A 19550-nucleotide genomic window follows, 5' to 3' on the forward strand; every position below is an offset into this window, starting at 1 on the left:
TTCTTTCCTCCCCTGGGATGAGGTTATGGTCTTGTTAATGCTAGGTTTTGTTCTAGAATCAGGGAGCAGGATTGAAAATATTTCCTCGAATGAAACTGCATGGATTTTCCATTTCAGTGCAGCAGTGAGATAAGCACTGAATATTCAAAGGCAGAGGTGTAAGAAGAATTGAGTGTTTCCTGACCCAGTGAGTCCTTACTTGGCTTGGACACTGTCACTGGCCATCTGTTCCTATCAGGGATTCTGAGGCCCAGAGAGGCTACACCAAATGTATCATATGCGTCCTGGTCTAGTGGTCCACCTCATTTCTAATAAGCTTTCATATCCTTGTTTAAATCAAAATGGGAACTAGGTCACCTCTCCAGGGGTGGAGGGAGTGTATAATCTCTTCCCCCCAATGTGTGGCTTGCCAAAAACACTGCATAAAAAATTAAAAATTAGGATATCCTAAAAGCCACTCAGTATTTTCTATGTTCCTCCACTTCTAAAATGTAGCATCATTTACAGATTCACATGAATATTCCAGAGCTCTTTACAAGGTGCCCTTTCCCAGCAACCACTGTGCAGTCCACTGGAGAAAGCACCCAAAAGCATTAATAGTAGTAATAGCAGTAGTAGTCGTAGTAGTAGTAACAGTGGTGGTGGTGCTGGTGCTGGTGCTGGTGCTGGTGGTAGGTAAATGTTGAACAGTTAACTCTTTGGCAGGAAACAAGTAGAACTTAGTGTTTGCCAATTTCTGTGGTGTAAACACGCCAGCCATGGCTTATTCCAAGTACCAGGACAAAGGCACTGCATGTGAAGTTGGGAAGAGATGTGCACAATCAGCTCCTGCAAACCACTGCAGGCCGGCTTCTGCACACCACTGGCTCTGAGACACACGTGAATATTCACCCTGGCTTCCCCTGGCCACAAGCCTAAGATGGTCGCTCTGCACCCACCTCTCTCAAAGGAATTTTTGATGTCATTGACTTCCACCTGAGATCCTGGCACTCTGAAGATCCCCTGCTGCTGGAGTCCTAAAAAAGAAACATACAGAAAAAGAAATAGTAAATCCACGAGACCTTGAGTTCATTAGACTACCGGGAATATCAGTGACTCTCCCCATTGCTTGCCTCTTTCTCCCCCGATCCTTTATAACAGAGTCGTTCCCTATGAATGTCTCCAGAAATGGCCTTCACGGTAAAGTACAGCTGGCCAAAATCCTTGGACACATCTGCTTCAAACACTTGTGATCTTCTGTTTGAGCTTAAAGGAAAAGGCCTCAAGAAGTTTGTATCAATACCTTTCCTTCCCTGTACACAGACATGTTCTGCCTTCAAGAAGAGCTAGACTCCAGAGTACATTCTGGCTGGGACTTGAGAGAGGTTAAATCATTAAAGTAAAACTATCCCTTTTTTTACATGTTTCTACAAGACCTTAACAAAGAGGAGACCCTTATACATGACATGACAGTAATGACATAACAGCAGCCTGTACAACTGAAGGAATTAAAAGGTCTGTTTCATCTTAATGAGAATTAATGGGGGAGCCTGTGATCCTTTCCCTATCTCTGTTTTTCTATATAAAACAATTTTCCACATTATAATTTAGGAAGTATTTACTCTCAAAAGGCAGGCTTTGGTCAAAGTTTGGTTTGTATATAGTATATCCTCAATAAATGCTTCTTCATCTCTTTAATTAAACAATATTGAACTTCTGCCACCCAAGTCTCTGATCCCATCTTCCTGGCTCCTTACCACCCAGCCACACTGACCTTCCTCCCCATGCTAGGCCTTTCCACTCGCCATCCTCCATTCTCTCCACCTGGACTGCATAGCTGGCTGCTTCTACTCGGTATTACTTAGTTCAAACATCACCCCCTCGGAGAAATCTCTCCTCACCGCCTTAGCCAAAGCACCTCCTCTCCTTTCCAGCCATTCTCTATCCTCTTTAAATTAGTTTCATGGCATTTGCACTATCTCAAATGATATTATTTATTTTTCCACTTGATAATTTCCTTGCCCTTTTCATTGGAAATGTAAGCTATGCAGGGCAGGCATTGCACCTGTCTTGTTCATGCCTGTATTCCCACTCTCCAAAGCAGTGCCTATTATGCACTCAATAAATACAGTTTCGGAGGAATGAACGAGTGGATAAGCACCGGTTATGTTCTGGTGACACCATGGTTAACAAATCCCAGACATCATTATTAGGTTGGTGCAAAAGTAATTGCGGTTTTTGCCATTCAAAAGTAATAGCAAAAGCCACAATTACTTTGGCATCAACCTAATACCTTCATGGAGCTTATAATCTAGTCGTATTAGCTGATTTACTGGCAAACTCCATTCAGTGCTCAAAGCACAGAGCTATAGGGTTGAGTTCTCTTGTCCATGCCCTTTCTACTCTCCAGTTTTCCTAGGTCTTGGATCCTCTCACCATGATCTCCATCCCTCAACACACAGGCTCAAAAGTAGCACTCAGAAGAGCAGCTGCTGTGTGCAGTACTTTCCCCCTCCAAAGCAGAGCTGTGACGGGAAGTCTTCCAGGGCAAATTAGAATCTCATTTCCTATCAGAACAGCCTAGCACCTGTTCTGCAGATTGCTGAAAACACTGGCCCAAGATCCAGCTTACCATATAAATTGATGTAACGGATGCAGCTCTCGACTACAAGCGGTATAGCTTGTCCTGAATCCTTGAGAAAAGAAACATTGTGAGTTTTATGGGGCTTGACAACCACCACAGGAAAAAGACATTGCAAACACTGATTACAGACTCAAGCCAGAATATTAGTACCATCAGATTAGTAGGAAAACAAGCAAGGAACTGCTAATCCTAAAGTCTCCACGGACAGTTACAATAGAGAGTCTTCAGCTGTGTGCACAAAAAGGCATAGCTATGATTATTTTAAAGAAATGCTCTTCTTCTTACCCAACTGGAAAGGAAACTGGGCTCAGGAGGCCTGGCAGGCCCACTTGGGCAGTGGAGAGGGAACCACCTCGGGGGGGTGCTGGAGTCTGGCCTTGAAGAGTTCTCTGCCTCCCCCTCCATTTTGTCCCAACTCAACACTATTTTCTCAGTGCTCAAGGACCAAGTCCTCATCCCATTACTGCAGTACCTGATGTCAGAATTAAGGGCACACCAGGGGAGAAGCAAGGCTGGCCCCCGGTGGAAATTTTGAGCTCTAAGAAAAGAAGACCAGTTCTACTCATGAAGTCACAAGTAAACACCCAGATGCATACTGCATTTAACAGTAAACATGTCACAGGGAAAAGCTCTAGCGGCAGCCAATGTCAGCCATTGGCCATCCAGGGGCCAACCTTACTCTAAAAGGCTGAAAAAGATGCAATTCTCAACACAGGCACCTGGGATGTGAATGTATTTTCAATGACATCTTCCTAGACTGGTCTACAGCCACAAATGATTATGGCGGAGGGGAGACATTTTCTTTTGGATTCCATTATTTGTTGACCTCTCTGTTATTCCAGGTCACTTAAAGAGCATCAGATTCTTTTAAACTTTCTTTAAAAGGGGCCAAATCAAAGGCCTAGCCTCCTCACAACGTGAGTAAACCATGAGGCACATGTAATATGCTCTTGTGAAGACAGCATGGATTTGGATATGTTCTTGGCTCCTCCACACCCCACCTGTGAATTCTTTCCTTGATTGACTGTGCCCAGGGACAGGACAAGAATATGGACCCATCAGCAACAGGCAAGGTGGGCTCTGTTCTGGAAGTCAGCACTAAAGACAGTTTCCATCGCGGTGAATGGGGCTAACGGGCCTTTCTAGTAAATACCTGGTTCCTGGTTCGAGCATTTCTTCTTCCTCTGATAACAAAAAATAAACAGGCAGCAGAGCAGGAGAAAAAGAAAAGATTATGCAGGAATAAGATCAGTTAGAGTAAGCAGATCCTTCAGAGTCCGTGAACGCCGAAATGCAATGGCAGCCAGCCAAGGTCCTGGGGAGCCTGCCAAACAGCCGGCCTGTGGGGAGAGCCACCCTCAAGCCTGGAAGCTTCATGGGACTTCTGGAAGCCACCCAGCCAGCCTTCCCATGTGGCTGCCTTAGCTGCCCTCCCAGACACCAGCTGACATGGGGGCCTCTTTCAGTCCTTGTGAAAGAGCAGCAAGTGTGTGGACTGGACCCATTCCCATCCCTGTACCTAGCTTCTCTTCAACAAAAGGGACTGTTTATGCACCCATGGACAAAAGCCTACCTACGACCCCATAAGTTATGCCCAGCTGCCCACAAAAAGGAGAGAAATACACCTTTATGTCCACTGGAACAATGTCTCTGGAATTCAGCTCAAGAAACATTCTTGGTAAAAAGTTCAGTTCTAACAAGATCATGTCTACAAGGTACCCTCTGGATAGATGCCCATAGGTTTCCACCTGATGCCAAATTCCAAACAGCTTCCCATGTTTCCCTGCCATACACCCTAAGTTGCTTTTCTTGGGTATCCACTTGGCTTTGCTCTCCTTCCTCCCCTCTTGACCCTTACACTGGCACTAAGGAATACAAAAGCTGAGAAAGGCCTGGAGGAGAAAGGGAAGTTGAGTCAGAATGCCTTCATGAGCTTGGGGGCAGAACTGGGGCCTTTACTTTCACTAAAAGCCACTGATGATGCCCATTTTCAGGGGAGCGCCATCAGCTCTTTCCACCTGTGCAGCAGGTCCATCTCTGGGGTGAGCACTTGTCCCATCCAGGCTCCTGGAAGATGTGTGCCTTCTAGCTAGAGTCATCTGTCCAGTTCTCAGCATCTCGACAGCTGGAATTGTCTGCTACCTGACATGCTGACTAAATCTACCAGAATCCCAGAACTGAGCAAACAGCCTGGTCGAACAGGCTGTATGAGCAATATGCTAACATTAATGCTAATAATCATAGGTAATACATAGTGCTTACTATGTGCCATCCAGTGCTCTAGAAACATAACATATATTGGCTCATTTAATCTTCCTCACAAACTCATGAAGTAGGTAATTGTCATGCTTATTTTACAGAAACAAGATGAGGATTCTTCCCTTGTCCCAGAGGTGAACCTCCTGGGCTTCAAAATTGGCTCTTATAAAAATGAGTTCTCCTTTTGTCTGAGAGGAGGAGGAAAAAACATCAAGGATTTTGAAAGGGGTTTGTTTATTCAGGTAGGGTCCAAGAAATGTATAAAACAAACTCCAGCAACATTTACTTATGATTATTAACCCAGGGGATGCTTCCTTGTCCCTCTAAACCATCATAATTGTGAAGTCCCAGTGATGTTATTTTATTAAAAAAACTTTTCACAGGCGTGGTTTTTCAAAGCTGGGGACTCTTAGTTCAATGTTCTTTCAGAAGGCATGTGAATTATAATAGAAAATTAAATTCCATTCTCAATAGTTGAAGGATTGAATACATTATACTGCCTTTTCATTCTCTGAAAGTTAATAATCCTTCACAGTAAAACTGTGCTGTAAAACATTGACCACTTAGCTCATAGTCGGTGCACAGTATGAGTTTATTGAACTGTGCTGATGGTATGTGATGAGTACAGTGTGACTATAAAGCAACGCAATAGTAAGGGCAGGTGCAGTGGCGCATGCCTGTAATCCCAGGACTTTGGGAGGCCCTTGGGAAGGATCCCTTGGGCCCAGGAGTTCAAGACCAGCCTGAGCAACATGGTAAGATCCTGTCTCTACAAAAAAAAAAAAAAATTATTTTTTAATTAGCCAAGCATGGTGGTACATGCGTGTAGCCCCAGCTACTCGGGAGGCTGAGGTGGGAGGATCACTTGAGCCCAAGAGGTCAAGGCTGCAGTGAGCCGTGATTGTGCCACTGTACTCCAGCCTGGACGACACAGCAAGACTGCCTCAATAAATGAATGAATGAATGAATGAATGAATGAAATAGTATTTAACAAACACACCTTTTTTCCCAGTCAAATGAGTATTATTCCTCCAACTTTTCCCCTTAGGAGGTGATGCACTTATTCCAACAGTGCTGCCACTGCTCAAGTGCTCTGGGCTGTCGCTGCTGGGGTGCTCTTTTCAGAGCCAGTGGAACAGCCCCACTGTAGCATATTCCTCTTGCCATTTTGCACCTCCAACGGCATCGCAAAGCTCAGCTTCAAACGGAGCTTTCTATTCCAAAGACAAGGTGTCCATTTGAATACATAGTCTTGGCCCCACTGGTAAAGGCCATGCTCCAGGCTCTAAAGAAGATTGACCAAAGCAGCTGCAGCAATGCCAACACATTCAGGTAAGAAGGTGGCTTCCCAAGGTGACTGTCTCAAAGGGGCAAACACTCATGTGGTTGACTAGGTTATGATGTGTTGGTCAGAAGGAATAAAGTCAGAAAACTTTATAGTCACATCTTATATATAGAACCCCTCTATTATGAAAATACTTAACTCAACAGAATATCTACTTGTCAAGTACTGTCAGATAAGAGTTGATTCCTTCCAAGTATCCTGACTGATCACCCATTTCCAAAGACCTAAGCAAACTGAGGATGTCCCTGTCTCTGAGCCTTCATTCCTTCTGTTCCTCCTTTCAATAATTCCTTCTGTCCTTTTATTCTCCTCTGTATTCCCATCTTTCTTTCAAAGCCCCTCCAGAAGCCTACTGTGCTTGAGCTCATAGCTCTTCTTGCTCTGAACTTCTTTTGTTGTTGTTGTTTATTTTTGAGACAGGATCTTGCTCTGTCACCGAGGCTGGAGTGGCATGACTGTAGATCACTGCAGCCTTGACCTCCCAAGCTCAAGCCATCCTCCTACCTCAGCCTCTCAAAGTTCTAGGATTACAAGTGTGAGCCACTGCGCCTATCCTAAACTTGTTTCTGCAGGGATAACTCACCAGGTGCTCATCCTAAATCACCTTCCACTTTCTGCCTTTTGTGTTTAAAATCTCCCACTGACTCCTTGAGGGAAGGGAGAGTAACTAGCCCCTTCTTGGCCATGGACCATGGCTCTTTTATGGGCAAGGGTGAAAGAAGAAAGTCTTGGAGGAGAGAGGAGGGAGGATGGAGACAGAGGATTCCTTTGGTACAGCCCTGCCCTCCCATGACCCAGTAAACCACTCCCTCTGGGTCACCTCCTGATCTTCCTTCCTGATGCATCCATGGGCCCTTCCTTTTGGGAATCCTCTATGCTTTGGTCTTCTTAGGCATCCTACAGCAGCCCTTGACATCCTTCGACCCTGGGCAGTCCCAAGTTGGGCCCTGGTCTTCCACTTGCCCTTTTCCCCACTCTCCCTTCCCCAGAACTCAGCCCACAGGCAGAGACAGTCCTGGCACCCAGGCTGGTCCTGCTTACCCCCTCCCCTGCCTAAGGCCAAACTCATATATCCAGTCTTTTGCTGTCCTGCAAGTCTTGTGCTGGACCCTGTCTGAGGATCACAAGTAGAGAGCTGGAGCACGGGCAGCCTCCAAAACCCCCAAATCATTGGCAAAGCCCAAGAGCCTTTGTTTTTTCTCCTGATTGATATCTATCATCTTCTCTGAAGAGAGTGTCTTCATTAGAAGGTAGTGGGCTCTCAAATCAGTTGCAGGGACTTCCCTGCTTCCTCTAAGTAATGTTAAGAGTGCTTCTCCCCTTCCTCAAGTATCTCCCCAGCTGCTGCTCTTCGCTTCTCCATCTTCTTAATTTCCCTTGAGCCATTATATCTGATATGGCTTAATCTCATACCCTTTACACCAAAGAGAAAAGAAAAGAGAAACTCGCCTAGCTAAACTACTTCAATTTTTAGTTTAAGGTACAAGGGGTTAACCTAGAATTCAAAAGGGACAACCTCAACTTTTCTCCCTTCTCCCAGACCACCTAACAGGAAGCAAAACTAGGTGGGAGGATTTTCTCTTATAAAAAATGTATGTGTTTCCTTTGCTGGTATATATGCAACTAAAAAAAAATTCACGTGTGTAAAAACACACTGATACCCACAGGGATTTCCTCTGTGTTGCTTTCAATCTAGCTCCTCTTGGGAGATGTAGGTGTGAAGTGAGGGAATGGGGTTTCTCTGACTGTCCCTCAGGTGTTAGGACTGCAGTTGCTGAAGCAATGAAGCGAGAATGAAGTGTGGCATTTCAGCCACACTTGGACTTCCCTGAGTTCTTTCATGATCTGAATCCCTACCCCCAGGGCTGAGAATTGCGCAGGGCACTTAGGAGCAAATGGTTAGAAGCCACGGCAGCTCCCGTGAAAAGTCCTTGCTGAAGCTAAGAGCAGGCTGCAGGGAGGAACTAGCTCCACAGGGCCTGGCCAAGGACAGGGCTGTCTGCTGGCAGGGAGGCGGGCGGACAGAGGCTGCCATTACATTGGGTGCATTCGCGGACTCCACGGCTCCCCAGCAAGTACCTTAATGAATGCTTCCATACTGCCGTTAAAGAGTTTATGGCTATACACTGAGAGAGGCCTAGGTCTCCTCATTTTCTGTGGTTTAGGGGGAAGACAGGGGGGCCTAGGGGAAAACGGAACAAAAGAAATCAAGAAAGCAACCAACATAAACATACAACTGGGAAAGATGCTCTTAAAACCCACGACTAAAGGGGAACACAAAATGTAAATGGAAGTCCCTGACCCCCCGCCAAGACATTGGTTTCCAATGTTCCATCTGAAGGCCTTTGGATGTTTTAGGGGATCTTAATTTACCCACAATGCCAAGCAGGAGCAACTCTTACATAACTCAAATGCATTCTAAATCTTAGGGGGAATATAGTACATGTGCAAGAAACCACTGAAACTCCAATCAGAGGCTGTCATCCTGCAAAGCTGACCAGATGGAGGGGGAATCAGGGGAGAGAGATGTAATCTGTAGCCTGAGAAAGCAAGAGACTTTCAAAAATGATTGTGAGGGTTAATTTTCATTATTTTGGTTTAAATTTATCACCAAGTCTCAACTCCCAATGTACCAGGGCACTGATCTTCCTAACGCCTCTTGGCATTTCAATTGCACTTGACTGATCTTTACTTCATTGATCTAAGAGCCAGGCAATTACTATTCTCATTTCAGAGATGAAGAAACTGATGCCATGAGGGAGGCTGCAACTTCTTTGGGGTCCCTGGGTGACCCCAGGATAATGGTAATATCCTGCTCTTTAGTCAAGTACACTTTCTTTTCTTTCTTTTTTTTTTTTTTTTCTTTTTCTTTGAGACGGAGTCTTGCCCTGTCGCCCAGGCTGGGGTGCAATGGCATGATCTCAGGTGACCGCAACCTCTGCCTCCCAGGTTCAAGCGATTCTCCTGCCTCAGCCTCCCGAGTAGCTGGGATTACAGGCATGTACCACGACGCCCAGCTAATTTTTTGTATCTTTAGTAGAGACAGGGTTTCACCATGTTGGCCAGGCTGGTCTTGAACTCCTGATGTCGTGATCTGCCCGCCTTGGCCTCCCAAAGTGCTGAGATTACAGGCATGAGCCTCCTTACCCAGCCTCAAGTACATTTTCAATTAAAGCACTTTCAAATCCATTATTATACTTAATACCACCTCAAGCCTGTACATATGGCCCCATTTTACAGAGGCAGAAACTGAAGCCTCCTGTGAAGGAGAACTGACAGAGCTGGACCCCAAACCCAGGACACTTTGGCTCCAAGTTCAGGGTTTTTCCTACCAGGCCACCATCATGGAGCCTTAGGGCACTTTTTTATTTCCAGCCAAGGACTCATCTACCCCAGTAACCTTTGCCATGGGATCAGGTTGAAAGTGTCTTGCTTTACTTTAGGATTTCCATTCCTAAAGTGTGCTCCACTCTTGGCCACAGGGAGGGATAACCACACCACAGTTCACCAGAGAAACAGCCACAAACACTGGACCCGTTTCCAGAATTGCTCACCATGCATATACCTGTGTTGGCTTATTTGCTCATTTCACCACACAAGTTGGCCTGACTCAATGGTGCCAGCCTTCTGGCGCAAAGGCCTTTTGAAGGTTAAGAAGAGGGCCCCTAACCAAGAGAGGCAGTTCATTTTCAAATGGCTTGGTTCAAAATTTGGGTAGCAACAAGTGGGGACTCAGCCAGGCACAGATAATGTCCACACATGACAAGCAAAGACCTGGTCCCCCAAGTCTTGATTGATTTCTGTGAGCGGGCAAGAAATCTTCCAGACTATGCAGCCAATCAGGATCAATGAGATTCATGCTGCCTCTGCTGACTGGGCTTGTTGTACCTGTCTCCTTCGGTCAGCCAGCCATCCCCAGGGACCTCTAACCAACTTCTCCTAGGTGTTTCAGTATTGAGCAAATGCTGCTAGCTCCAGTACATGCATGGGCAAAAACCAGGTGAATCCAAATATCATGCCACCCAAACAATGGAAACAAAATAACAGCACAGATCAAAATTTTGAAAAGAAACAACAGGCAAGATTATTTCAAGCCCATCTTGGATCTATGTCAATTTGGTTAGCTAAGTCCATGTCATTTATTTTTCAAAAATTACTTATTTTTTTTGAGGATGTATGTATGTGGGGTGGGATTTCTTACAAGAGCTGCTCTTAAATTTTCAAATACCAAAGGCAAAAGAGAGTGTCAAAAATGTGACACAAGGCCAAAGGTTTTAAGTTTGGGGATTAGAAATAACTTGATGATAGCAACATTGTCACCCTGTTTTCATAGTGTTTGGCTTGTTTTTGAACATTCCCAGATCATTTCCTTATCACATTGCATGACAACCTCACAACAACCCTGTGAGGTTGGGAAAGAATATTCAATTCACTTTACATACAAGGCCAGTGAGCCCACAAAAGATGAAGAAACTTGCCTAAGGTCACACAAATAAAATGTGATTGAGGCTAGTGGTAAAATTCAGCTCTTCCTACTCTCAAGGATCTAGTGTGGGTCTGAAAGTGATTTTATCATAGAACATCCAGAAGTAACATTAAATTATCTGCTAAATTCTCATGGCCAGGAAGAGCGGAGACTCTAAAAGCAGGTGTTGGACACTCAATATCAAAAAACCTACGGTGCCCAACTGGAGGGTTTCCTTAAAAGAAAGTCCTAAGTGTTTTTTGTTTTTTCTTAAATTCTACAAAGTGGAAAAAAGGGGAAATTGGATATGTTTTCCCATTTTTCCTGCCCAATCCAGAAAGCAAAGGACTGTGTGAATCACACGAGGATTTCTTTCTTTGTGTGGTGCTCTGTGCACTGTCTGGAATCTCTGACAAGGAAACGTAGCTATCCCAACTTTGCACAATATCAAATCTATATCGACTTACTGAAGTGCTGGGTGGGGCACAAAGTGGGGAGCAGGGGGGCAGCTCGGCCAAGGAAAGTGGGGCAGCCTAAGCCTTCCATCTCTTCTGCTGCTCAGATGCAGAGCAAAAAGGAAAGAAAGAAAGAAAGAAAGAGAGGCAGGGAAAACAGGAACAGAGAAAGCCACAGAGAGGAAGAAAGAGAAACCAGAGACCAATGTCCCCTTTCTGCCTTTTAATCAAGATGAAAATTAACACACGTTGGCAACACAGGAGATAGCCTCAAAATTATCCTGCAACTAAAGGGATGTGATGAAAAATTCCCCTAGATAACCTAATAGACTTGGAGGTCAACATCCCAAATGGTGGCAATGCTGTAGGGCAATGCCAGTCGGGCCCTTGGAGGCTATTCATGAGCTGTGTAATGTGTTGCATCTGCTTGAACAAGATCTCAGGTGATTTCACCTCTAATCCAGACCACGAGGGCATGTCAACCTGGGTAAGGGGAGCCAGACATTCATTTGAATCACAATAATCAAACCTTATATTTGCATCTTCCTTTGACATTTGCAATACGCTTTTAAACTTAAGTGCATTATCACATCTGGCCATCCTGAATTACAGGGTTATTATGAATTTGGTCTATTCTAAGATAAGATTCTGAAGTGTGAGAAAAATATAACATGCTGCAGCCCATATGCAAAACCAGTTCCTCTATACAAGGTCAACAGCAACTTGGCTGAGGGGATCCTGCTCAAATAACCATCCAAAAATGATATCCACCTCGTGTGGGAGTCCATGGAAGATACAGAGAGAGCCATAGGACAGAGACATTGTTAGCAACAATTTCCACAAGTTAAATCATGATTTTGGAGGTAAGGGGAGACTTTTAGTTTGCTAACAAAGTTGTCTTTGACCTTGACCAGGAACCAGAGTACACAGGGCTATGTCTGCAGTTGAATGCAGGGTAGCTGCAGTTGAATGCAGGGTGTCTAAGTGGGAGGTCTGATAAACTCAGCTTGGACTTCCCAGGCCCTAGGTCAAGGAGGGTGTGGAAGACAACACTTCAGAGGGCTTTATTTAAAACACAAAACAAAACAAAACAAAACACACAAACCCTCAACTTTCCCCTGAGGGAAGACCCTGAGACCTGGCCAAGTGTTTGATGACAGATCTCCTCTCCCACACTCTGCTGGAACAAACTTCTCTGTGTGAGTTCTAGGAATTAGGAGGAAGTGAGGGACAGCTCAATCCCCATCTGTTTCACTATTTGCAGAATTTGGTGTAAAATACAGCTTCTGTTGTTTTGAGACTATGACAACATTCTCTCGCCAGAAAAGAAAAAAAAATTATAATGGGTTCGTTTCTAAAAGGTTCTTCGAAAGTGACCCTGCACATCTGCCGCCCCGTGTGCTGGAAGGGCCTTGCCTGGTGTGAATCATCCTGATGTTTCCAAATTGCCAGAGCCCAGAGGAACAGCTGTACGGGCTGAGCTTCTGCCAAGCCCTCCGTCTCCCCATCCTGAGCCCAGGAAACTGAAAACCCCAGAGTTTGCCAAGACTTTGCCCAACTCCCTTCCCAAGGAGCAGGAGAGAGTTGGGAGTTCATCTTTGCTCTTGCCAAACATGATGGCTTCCCAGGATTTGGGGCCACTGGAAAGCATTTGTGGGAAAAGAAAGAATGCCCTCAGGTCCCTGGGCCCAGAAAGTGAGGCAAAAAGTAGCGCTCTACTGCCGTGTGATGGAAAAGTGCAGGCCTCTGGGCCACTGGCTGAATTCCAGCTAGGCAGTGCAATATCTCTTACTAGGAACATAGAAATGAAATAGGCTCTAAGCAAACAACCTGGCCAGTGACAGAGCCACTTATGGATCTAAGCTCTCTGAAAGGGAAGTAAAGTCAGCCCCTGGGCTATCAGCCGCTGAGTGGAAAGTGTTCACTGGCTCTGGTCTGCTCAGGAAAAAGCGCAAAAGGGAATGTTGAACAAGCTGAAGAGAAAGCAGAAGTTGCCCGTGTGTTACTTTCCGTCAGCTCATCCAAGTGCCCGTGAGGTCCAAGCTAGGGTGTGGACGGCAGGGGAGTCTGTGCACGCCTATGCACATGCGTGTGCCCAGCTGCACGCAATCTGAGCCTGGCCCAAAGCCTTGGTACATGGGGACCCCAGGCTGGGCCTCGCAGCATGGCTGGGCAGTTTGCTCAGCATGGTGTAGCAGGTGGGAAGAGAGGTCAACAGCCACCCCACAGCCTCTGGCCCCTACAGGCTGCCCTCAGCCACTCTGAGTAGACAATACTGTCTCACCCGATGGCCAGCGCAAAGGGAGGGTGCCCCACTGCCACACAGCAGCCCCAAAAGCGCCCCTTCCATCGCCAGCCTGGAGGGGCGTGGCTTTGTCAGTCTAATGCTAGAACAAGCAAAGCAGCAACTGTGCCTCACCCGGGCACACCCACACCAGCCCTTGGGGACACTGGTGAAGAAGCCATCCCTGCTTCTCCAGCTCCCGGCAGTGCCTCCCCAGCCCCATCCCACTCCCACCTCGGGCAGCGGATGAAAGAAAACACAACTCTCCCACTCTCACCTGGTGGTGCCGCACTCTGCTCTTTCCCCTGCAAAGAAAAGTATACATGAATGTTTAATTGCCTTTTCTTTTTAATCCAAAGAACATTCATCTTTTTCTAAAAACAAAACACAGTGAGTCTTAATTATTTATGAAATATGAAATCTAATTATGCCTAAGGTGCGGTCTGTTGAAAACAACTGAGTCTTATTAATTCTTTATTAAAAGCCTCCTATTTGTAGGGCTGTGTTCACACACACATTATTGTTCACAGACATATTTTCAGTGGTTCTCAAACTACAGCCCGCTGGTCACTTGCATCAGAAACATCTGGGGGTCTTGTTAAAGATGCAGATTTCTTGGCTGTCTCATGTGTCTTCTGAATCAGAATCTCCGAGATAAAAACCCAGAAATCTGCATTTTAACAACCACCCCTGGTGATCACTTCTATGCCTCCCAAAGTTCGAAAACTCCTGCAATGTTTAATGGCAACAAAGATTGACCGAGCCCCTGTTGTATGCCTGGCACTGAAGGATACCAGCCATAAGGCTGGTGCTCCTCCACCCTGCTGCCCTGCCTCCGCCTTCATTCCCAGCTGAAGATCTTCTCATTTTCTTTACTGGAAAAGAAAATCAAGTACTATGGGTTCTCCATGTGTATGCCCCCACGAGGCCCTCCCACCTACCTGCCAGACAAAGCCCAGACCTTCTCCTTATGCCCTGGTTCCATCCCCTCTGTCCTTCTGGGGGCCTTAGTTTCTGCAGGTATCTCCCCTCTCGCTAGCATCACCAATCTCCTCTCTTCTGGACCATTTCCAACAGCATATCAACATGTTCTGGATATGCATGACCTAGCTTTTAACCCTTCTGTTGACCCCATTTCTCCTTCCAGCTACATCCTCATTTCTCTGCTCTTCTTTACAGCACAGTTCCCTGAAGGAGCTGTCTGGAGGCACTACTGCTTCCTCCCCTGCTATTCCCTCCTCACCCCTTTGCAGCTAGGCTTCTGTCCTCATCCCTGGGCTGACACTGCTCTTGTCAAGGTCAACACTTAAGGGCAACAAGGATCTCCTTGAGGCTGAATCCAATGGTCTTCTCTGCCCTTATCGTACCTGACCTCTCCGCACCATGCTGCTCAGTTCACGACTCCCTTCTTACAAAGCTCTCTCTTCTTCACTTTCAGGACTCCACACTTTCCAGGTGTTCTTCCTGCCCTACAAGTTCCTCAGTTTCTCTTTCTGTCTCCTCCTCATTCTGCCCAACCTCAAACCTCAAAATGTTGGAGTGCCATCAGGACACAGACCCAGGGCTGCTTTCCTTTTCTACACATCCTCTCTAAGTGACCGCAAGTGCTTACCGAGGACTCCCTACTCTATGTCCAGATCGTACGCTTCCCTAGAATTCCAAACTCAGATGCACTGCAATCTTTTATAAAAATAGCATAATCGAGGTATAATTTATATGTCATAAAATTTACCCATTTGGAGTGTATAATTCGGTGATTTTTAGTGACTATTCAAAGTTATGCAACCCTCACCAGAATTCAGTTTGAAAATATTTCCATCCCCAGAAAAAGATCTTTCATGCCCACTAATAGTCACTCCCTGTTCCTGCCTCCGGCCCCTGGCAACCCTAATCTACTCTCTGTCTCTACAGATTTGCGTAGTCGAGACATTTTATATAGATGGAATTATACAAGATGTGGTCTTCTGCAGCTGGCTTCTTTCACTTAGCATAAAGCTTTTGAGGTCTATCCATATAGTACGGTTTAGTAATTCATTTCTTTATATGACTTTGTAATATTCCATCATATGGATAGACCACATTTTCTTTATCCACTCAACACAAATTGCCTTCTTTTATCTCAAACCTTAAATGTTTCCCATAGCACTCTTTCTTTCTATGCCCCAAACCTACTTTCACCCAAGTCTTCAATATCTCAATAAGTGGATATCCACCTCCCCTCTTCTTTAAGCCAGAAGTCTAACAGGTGCTTTCCTTGAAAACTGTCTTTCCTTCATAAATTAAATTTGTCCACTTCTCTCCACTTAACACTATCTTCTTAGTCCATGCCATGCTTGTCTCTTACCTGGACGACTTTCTCTTTAACTGGGTCTCCTATTCCACTACCATCCATTCTTGCCTCAGCAGCCAAGCAATCTCTTTAAACTGTAAATCAGATCATGTCCTTCCCTTGCTTAGAACCCTCCAATAACCTCTCATCGCACAAGGGACAAAATCCAGACCTCTTACTCTGTTTTATAAACCCTTTGAGGTCAGAGTAGACCCTTCAAAATGGTACTCCATCTCCTCAGGCTGCTTTCTCCTTTGTGTGCTCTGCTACAGATGCAGAGGCCTCTGTGTGGTCCTCAAGTAGGCATTTGCATTTGCTGCCTGGAATTCTCTTGCTCCCAACACTTGCATGGCTCATTTCACCTTGTCTTTTGGGTCTCAACTTAAAAGCCGTGTCCAGAGACAAGCTTCCTCTATCTTTATTATTTATTTTATTTTTATTCTATTCTATTCTATTTTATATTATTTTATTTATTTTAGACTCTGTTGTCCACTCAGGCTGGAGTGCAGTGGTACAATCACAGCTCACTGCAACCTCAGTCTCCTGGGCTCAAGCAATCCTCCTGCCTCAGCCTCTTGAGTAGCTGGGACCACAGGCACATACCACCACACCCAGCTATTTTTTTCTAGTAGAGATGAGGTCTTACTATGTTGCCCAGGCTTCTTCCTCTATCTAAAGCACACACTTGTCTCTTTATATCACGTTTCTCTATTTAAATTATCAATACATGTAGCTTATCATTAATATTTTTCTTACTTATTATTTGTTTACTTGTCCACTGCCAGTCTATCTCCATTGGAAAATACTGTGTTCTGTGAGAGAAGGAATCTTGTCAGTTCTTAAAACTGCGCTGACACCAAGGTCTTGGGCAGTGTTTGGCACAAAGTATATGCTCAACAAATATTTGTAGAATGAGTAAATGAATGAACAAGTGCTCTATCTGCAAGAAGCTTAGTACCAAATGAGTCAATAAGCAGATTACACAATAGTGTAATAAGTGCCACAGCACAACTGTACACAGGGTGTCATTCCTGTCACAACAGATGCGCAAATGGACTTGGAGATATGGAGTGACTTTCCCAAGTCCCTGCTAAGTGTAGAGTCTGGATTCCAATCCAGCTTGCCTAACTTCAAGTCTAAGTTTACCCAGGGAAGCTGGTTCCACCTCCACAAACACAAGGTGAGGGAGAACAGATGTCCCCAGCAGTATATGCCTCCGACCCAGGGACTCCCTGAAGGCAGCATTTGGCTTCTCATAATATCCCCTCTTCAGGGATGCCACACATTAGAGGACAGCTGCCTTGGCAGGGGTATGGCACTCAAAATGAAGAGATTAAATAATATCTTTTCCTTCTCCTACCAAAACTGTACTGAAAACAAAGAGGTCTGAGTCCTACTGTTTAACTCTTTTATCAACTCACTGCGTGAGCTCGGACAAGCCACTTCCTTTCTTTGGGCCTCCATATCCTCAGTTTAAATTCTTCATTGCCTGTCTAGTACTTTGCAGATGCTGACATCCCTAGATCTCACTCACCAACTACCAGCAGTACTGTCCCCAGTCATTGCTCCAAAAATGCTCTCCATTTCCTAATATTCTCAAGAACTGCTTCCAGTTCAGAATCTCTGAAACCAGTGCTGTCTAGTAGAAATTTATACAAGCCACAATTTCTGGTAGCCACATTACAAAACGTTAAGAGAAACAGATGAGGCTGGGAGTGGTGACTCGTGCCTGTAATCCCAGCACTTTCGGAGGCCGACGTGGGTGAATCACTTGAGGTCAGGAGTTTGAGACCAGCCTGGCCAACATGGTGAAACCCCATCTCTACTAAAAACAGAAAAATTAGCTGGGCATGGTGGCGGACACCTGTAATCCCAGCTACTCGGGAGGCTAAGACGCAAGAATCGCTTGAACCCAGGAGTTGGAGGTTACAGTAAGCTGAGATTGTGCCACTGCACTCCAGACTGGGCCCCCCAGAGCTAGACTCCATCTCAAAAAAAAAAAAAAAAAGAGAGAGAGAGAAATAAGTGAGATTAATTTTCATGACATATTACATTTGACCTAATATCAAAAAGATTATAATTTCGATATGTATCAATATAGAAAATCAATAAGATATTTTCTATTTTGTGTGTATATGTGTACTAACTCTTCAAAATCTGGTGTTCATTTTGCACATCCCAATTCAGACTAGCCATGTTTCAAGTGTTCATCAGGCACACGTGGCTAGTGGCCACCATACTGGACAGCACAGCTCTCAACTCTGGAATCCCACCTAGCACTAACATTAAGGGACTTTTAGAAGAAAGAATCGAGCATTTTATTTACAGAAAAAAAAAAAAAAAAGGCAGAATGGGGCCAGGGAGGGAAATAAGGAGAGGAAGAGAGTAATCTGGGTCTGAAAATAGAACTTGGGGCAAATCAATAGGCAACTCCTTAATTCCTGAGCAAAGCCTCAAGCAGTTACATGGGTGGCTGCAGTTGGTGGAATTGGAACCAAAGACCAAAGCAGGAAAGGAGAAAAGTTCAGTAAAACAGGCAAATTTGTCCTGTTTGATTTGACTGTGTGTCTGGAGTCAAGGGCAAGTTCCTACCAGACACCACTTTGGATAAAATTTTCAGGTAGACCCAAGCCCTCCTGTTAGAGCTGATGGCAGCCCATGAAAGTGGTCAGGCGACGGCCTGGGATTGTAGTGAACAAGGAGTGTTGATTTCCTGTTCCCCCTCCTCTGGGTTCCCAAACTGTCCACTCTTCTATGGACTCAACAAGTTACAGTACCCTTCTCTCAATTCTTCTGACTCACCACGTCCTTTCCCGCATTTGCAAATGTTGTCCCCTCTTCCCCAAAAACTCTTTCCCTGGTTTTTCACTTGGCTGATGTCTTCTCATCCTTTAGTTTCAGCTGAAACAGCAACTCCCCTAGGAAGCCTCTCCGATCACCCTATCTAAAGCAGGTCCCCCCCATCTCTCCCCAACACACACACCATTGTACTCTATCTCAGCCCAAAGTTTTCATTCATGGCACTTAACACAATTATAATTCCCACCCCCAGCTGTTTTTTAAGAGACAGAGACTTGCTCTATTGCCCAGGCTGGAATGCAGTGGCGTGCTCTTGGCTCACTGCAGCCTCCACTGCCTGGCCTCAAGTGATTCTCCTGCCTCAGCCTCCTGAGTAGCTGGGATTACAGGGCCACCACCACACCGGGCTCAACTATCATTGTTTACTTAGTAGTTTGTTTACCGTTTGAGGTCTCTCTTTTCCATGAGGGCAGGGACCTTACCTTTCTCGTGTACCACTATCTCCCCAGGCCTGGCCAAACAAAATGCCTGTGCTCTTGGATAGATGGGTGAACAGAAGGGGGCAGGTAGAAATCAAAGGTTTTAGGATGTGGAGTGGAATGTCAGAACGCACTGAAGGAAAACTTTTCTCTGACGTGGAATCTAATATGTTGTCTATCAGCTTCAGACTCACATTCCAGCTCTCAAGAATCCCACAACCAGCATCTTTAGAAATAGGGTGACTGTCTCACAAATATGGGAAATCAAAACATGCCTATCCTTTACCTTCTGAGACCTGTTGGGATTTTAAAAATATATTTTATAGTTGGTGATTCAGTAATTTTCTAGAAAGTCAGATGGCCTGGTCCTGGTGGCCATTTTGCTCTGTGATGGGCAATTAAAGTTGGCCTGAAAAGGTTATGCTCCTTCCCTTTTATAGGTGGCACACTGTTCATTCATGCTTGAGGGACTTTCCAAAATTCAAAAACCAACTACATCTTGAGTGTAAACC

General features: G+C 45.2%; 1 protein-coding gene across 6 annotated transcripts in view; it reads right to left on the bottom strand.

The window, feature by feature from the left end:
* SRGAP3 (SLIT-ROBO Rho GTPase activating protein 3) overlaps positions 1–19550 on the bottom strand; it is a 380154-nt gene that overhangs the window by 43765 nt on the left and 316839 nt on the right. For 4 of the 6 annotated variants that reach the window (XM_034955696.2, XM_034955697.2, XM_034955698.3 and 1 more), the window contains 5 exons: positions 13709–13736; positions 11160–11246; positions 3777–3807; positions 2612–2672; positions 939–1016 (listed from right to left, as the gene is read on the bottom strand). In XM_034955696.2, coding sequence (XP_034811587.1) covers positions 939–1016; positions 2612–2672; positions 3777–3807; positions 11160–11246; positions 13709–13736 — 285 coding nt within the window. Of the gene's footprint in view, positions 1–938; positions 1017–2611; positions 2673–3776; positions 3808–8306; positions 8410–11159; positions 11247–13708; positions 13737–19550 lie in introns of all 6 variants that reach the window. The other 2 variants (XM_003814226.4, XM_003814225.4) reach the window with 2 other exon arrangements.

Source organism: Pan paniscus, chromosome 2 (genome assembly GCF_029289425.2).
Source record: "Pan paniscus chromosome 2, NHGRI_mPanPan1-v2.0_pri, whole genome shotgun sequence".
Taxonomy (NCBI): Eukaryota; Metazoa; Chordata; class Mammalia; order Primates; family Hominidae; genus Pan; species Pan paniscus.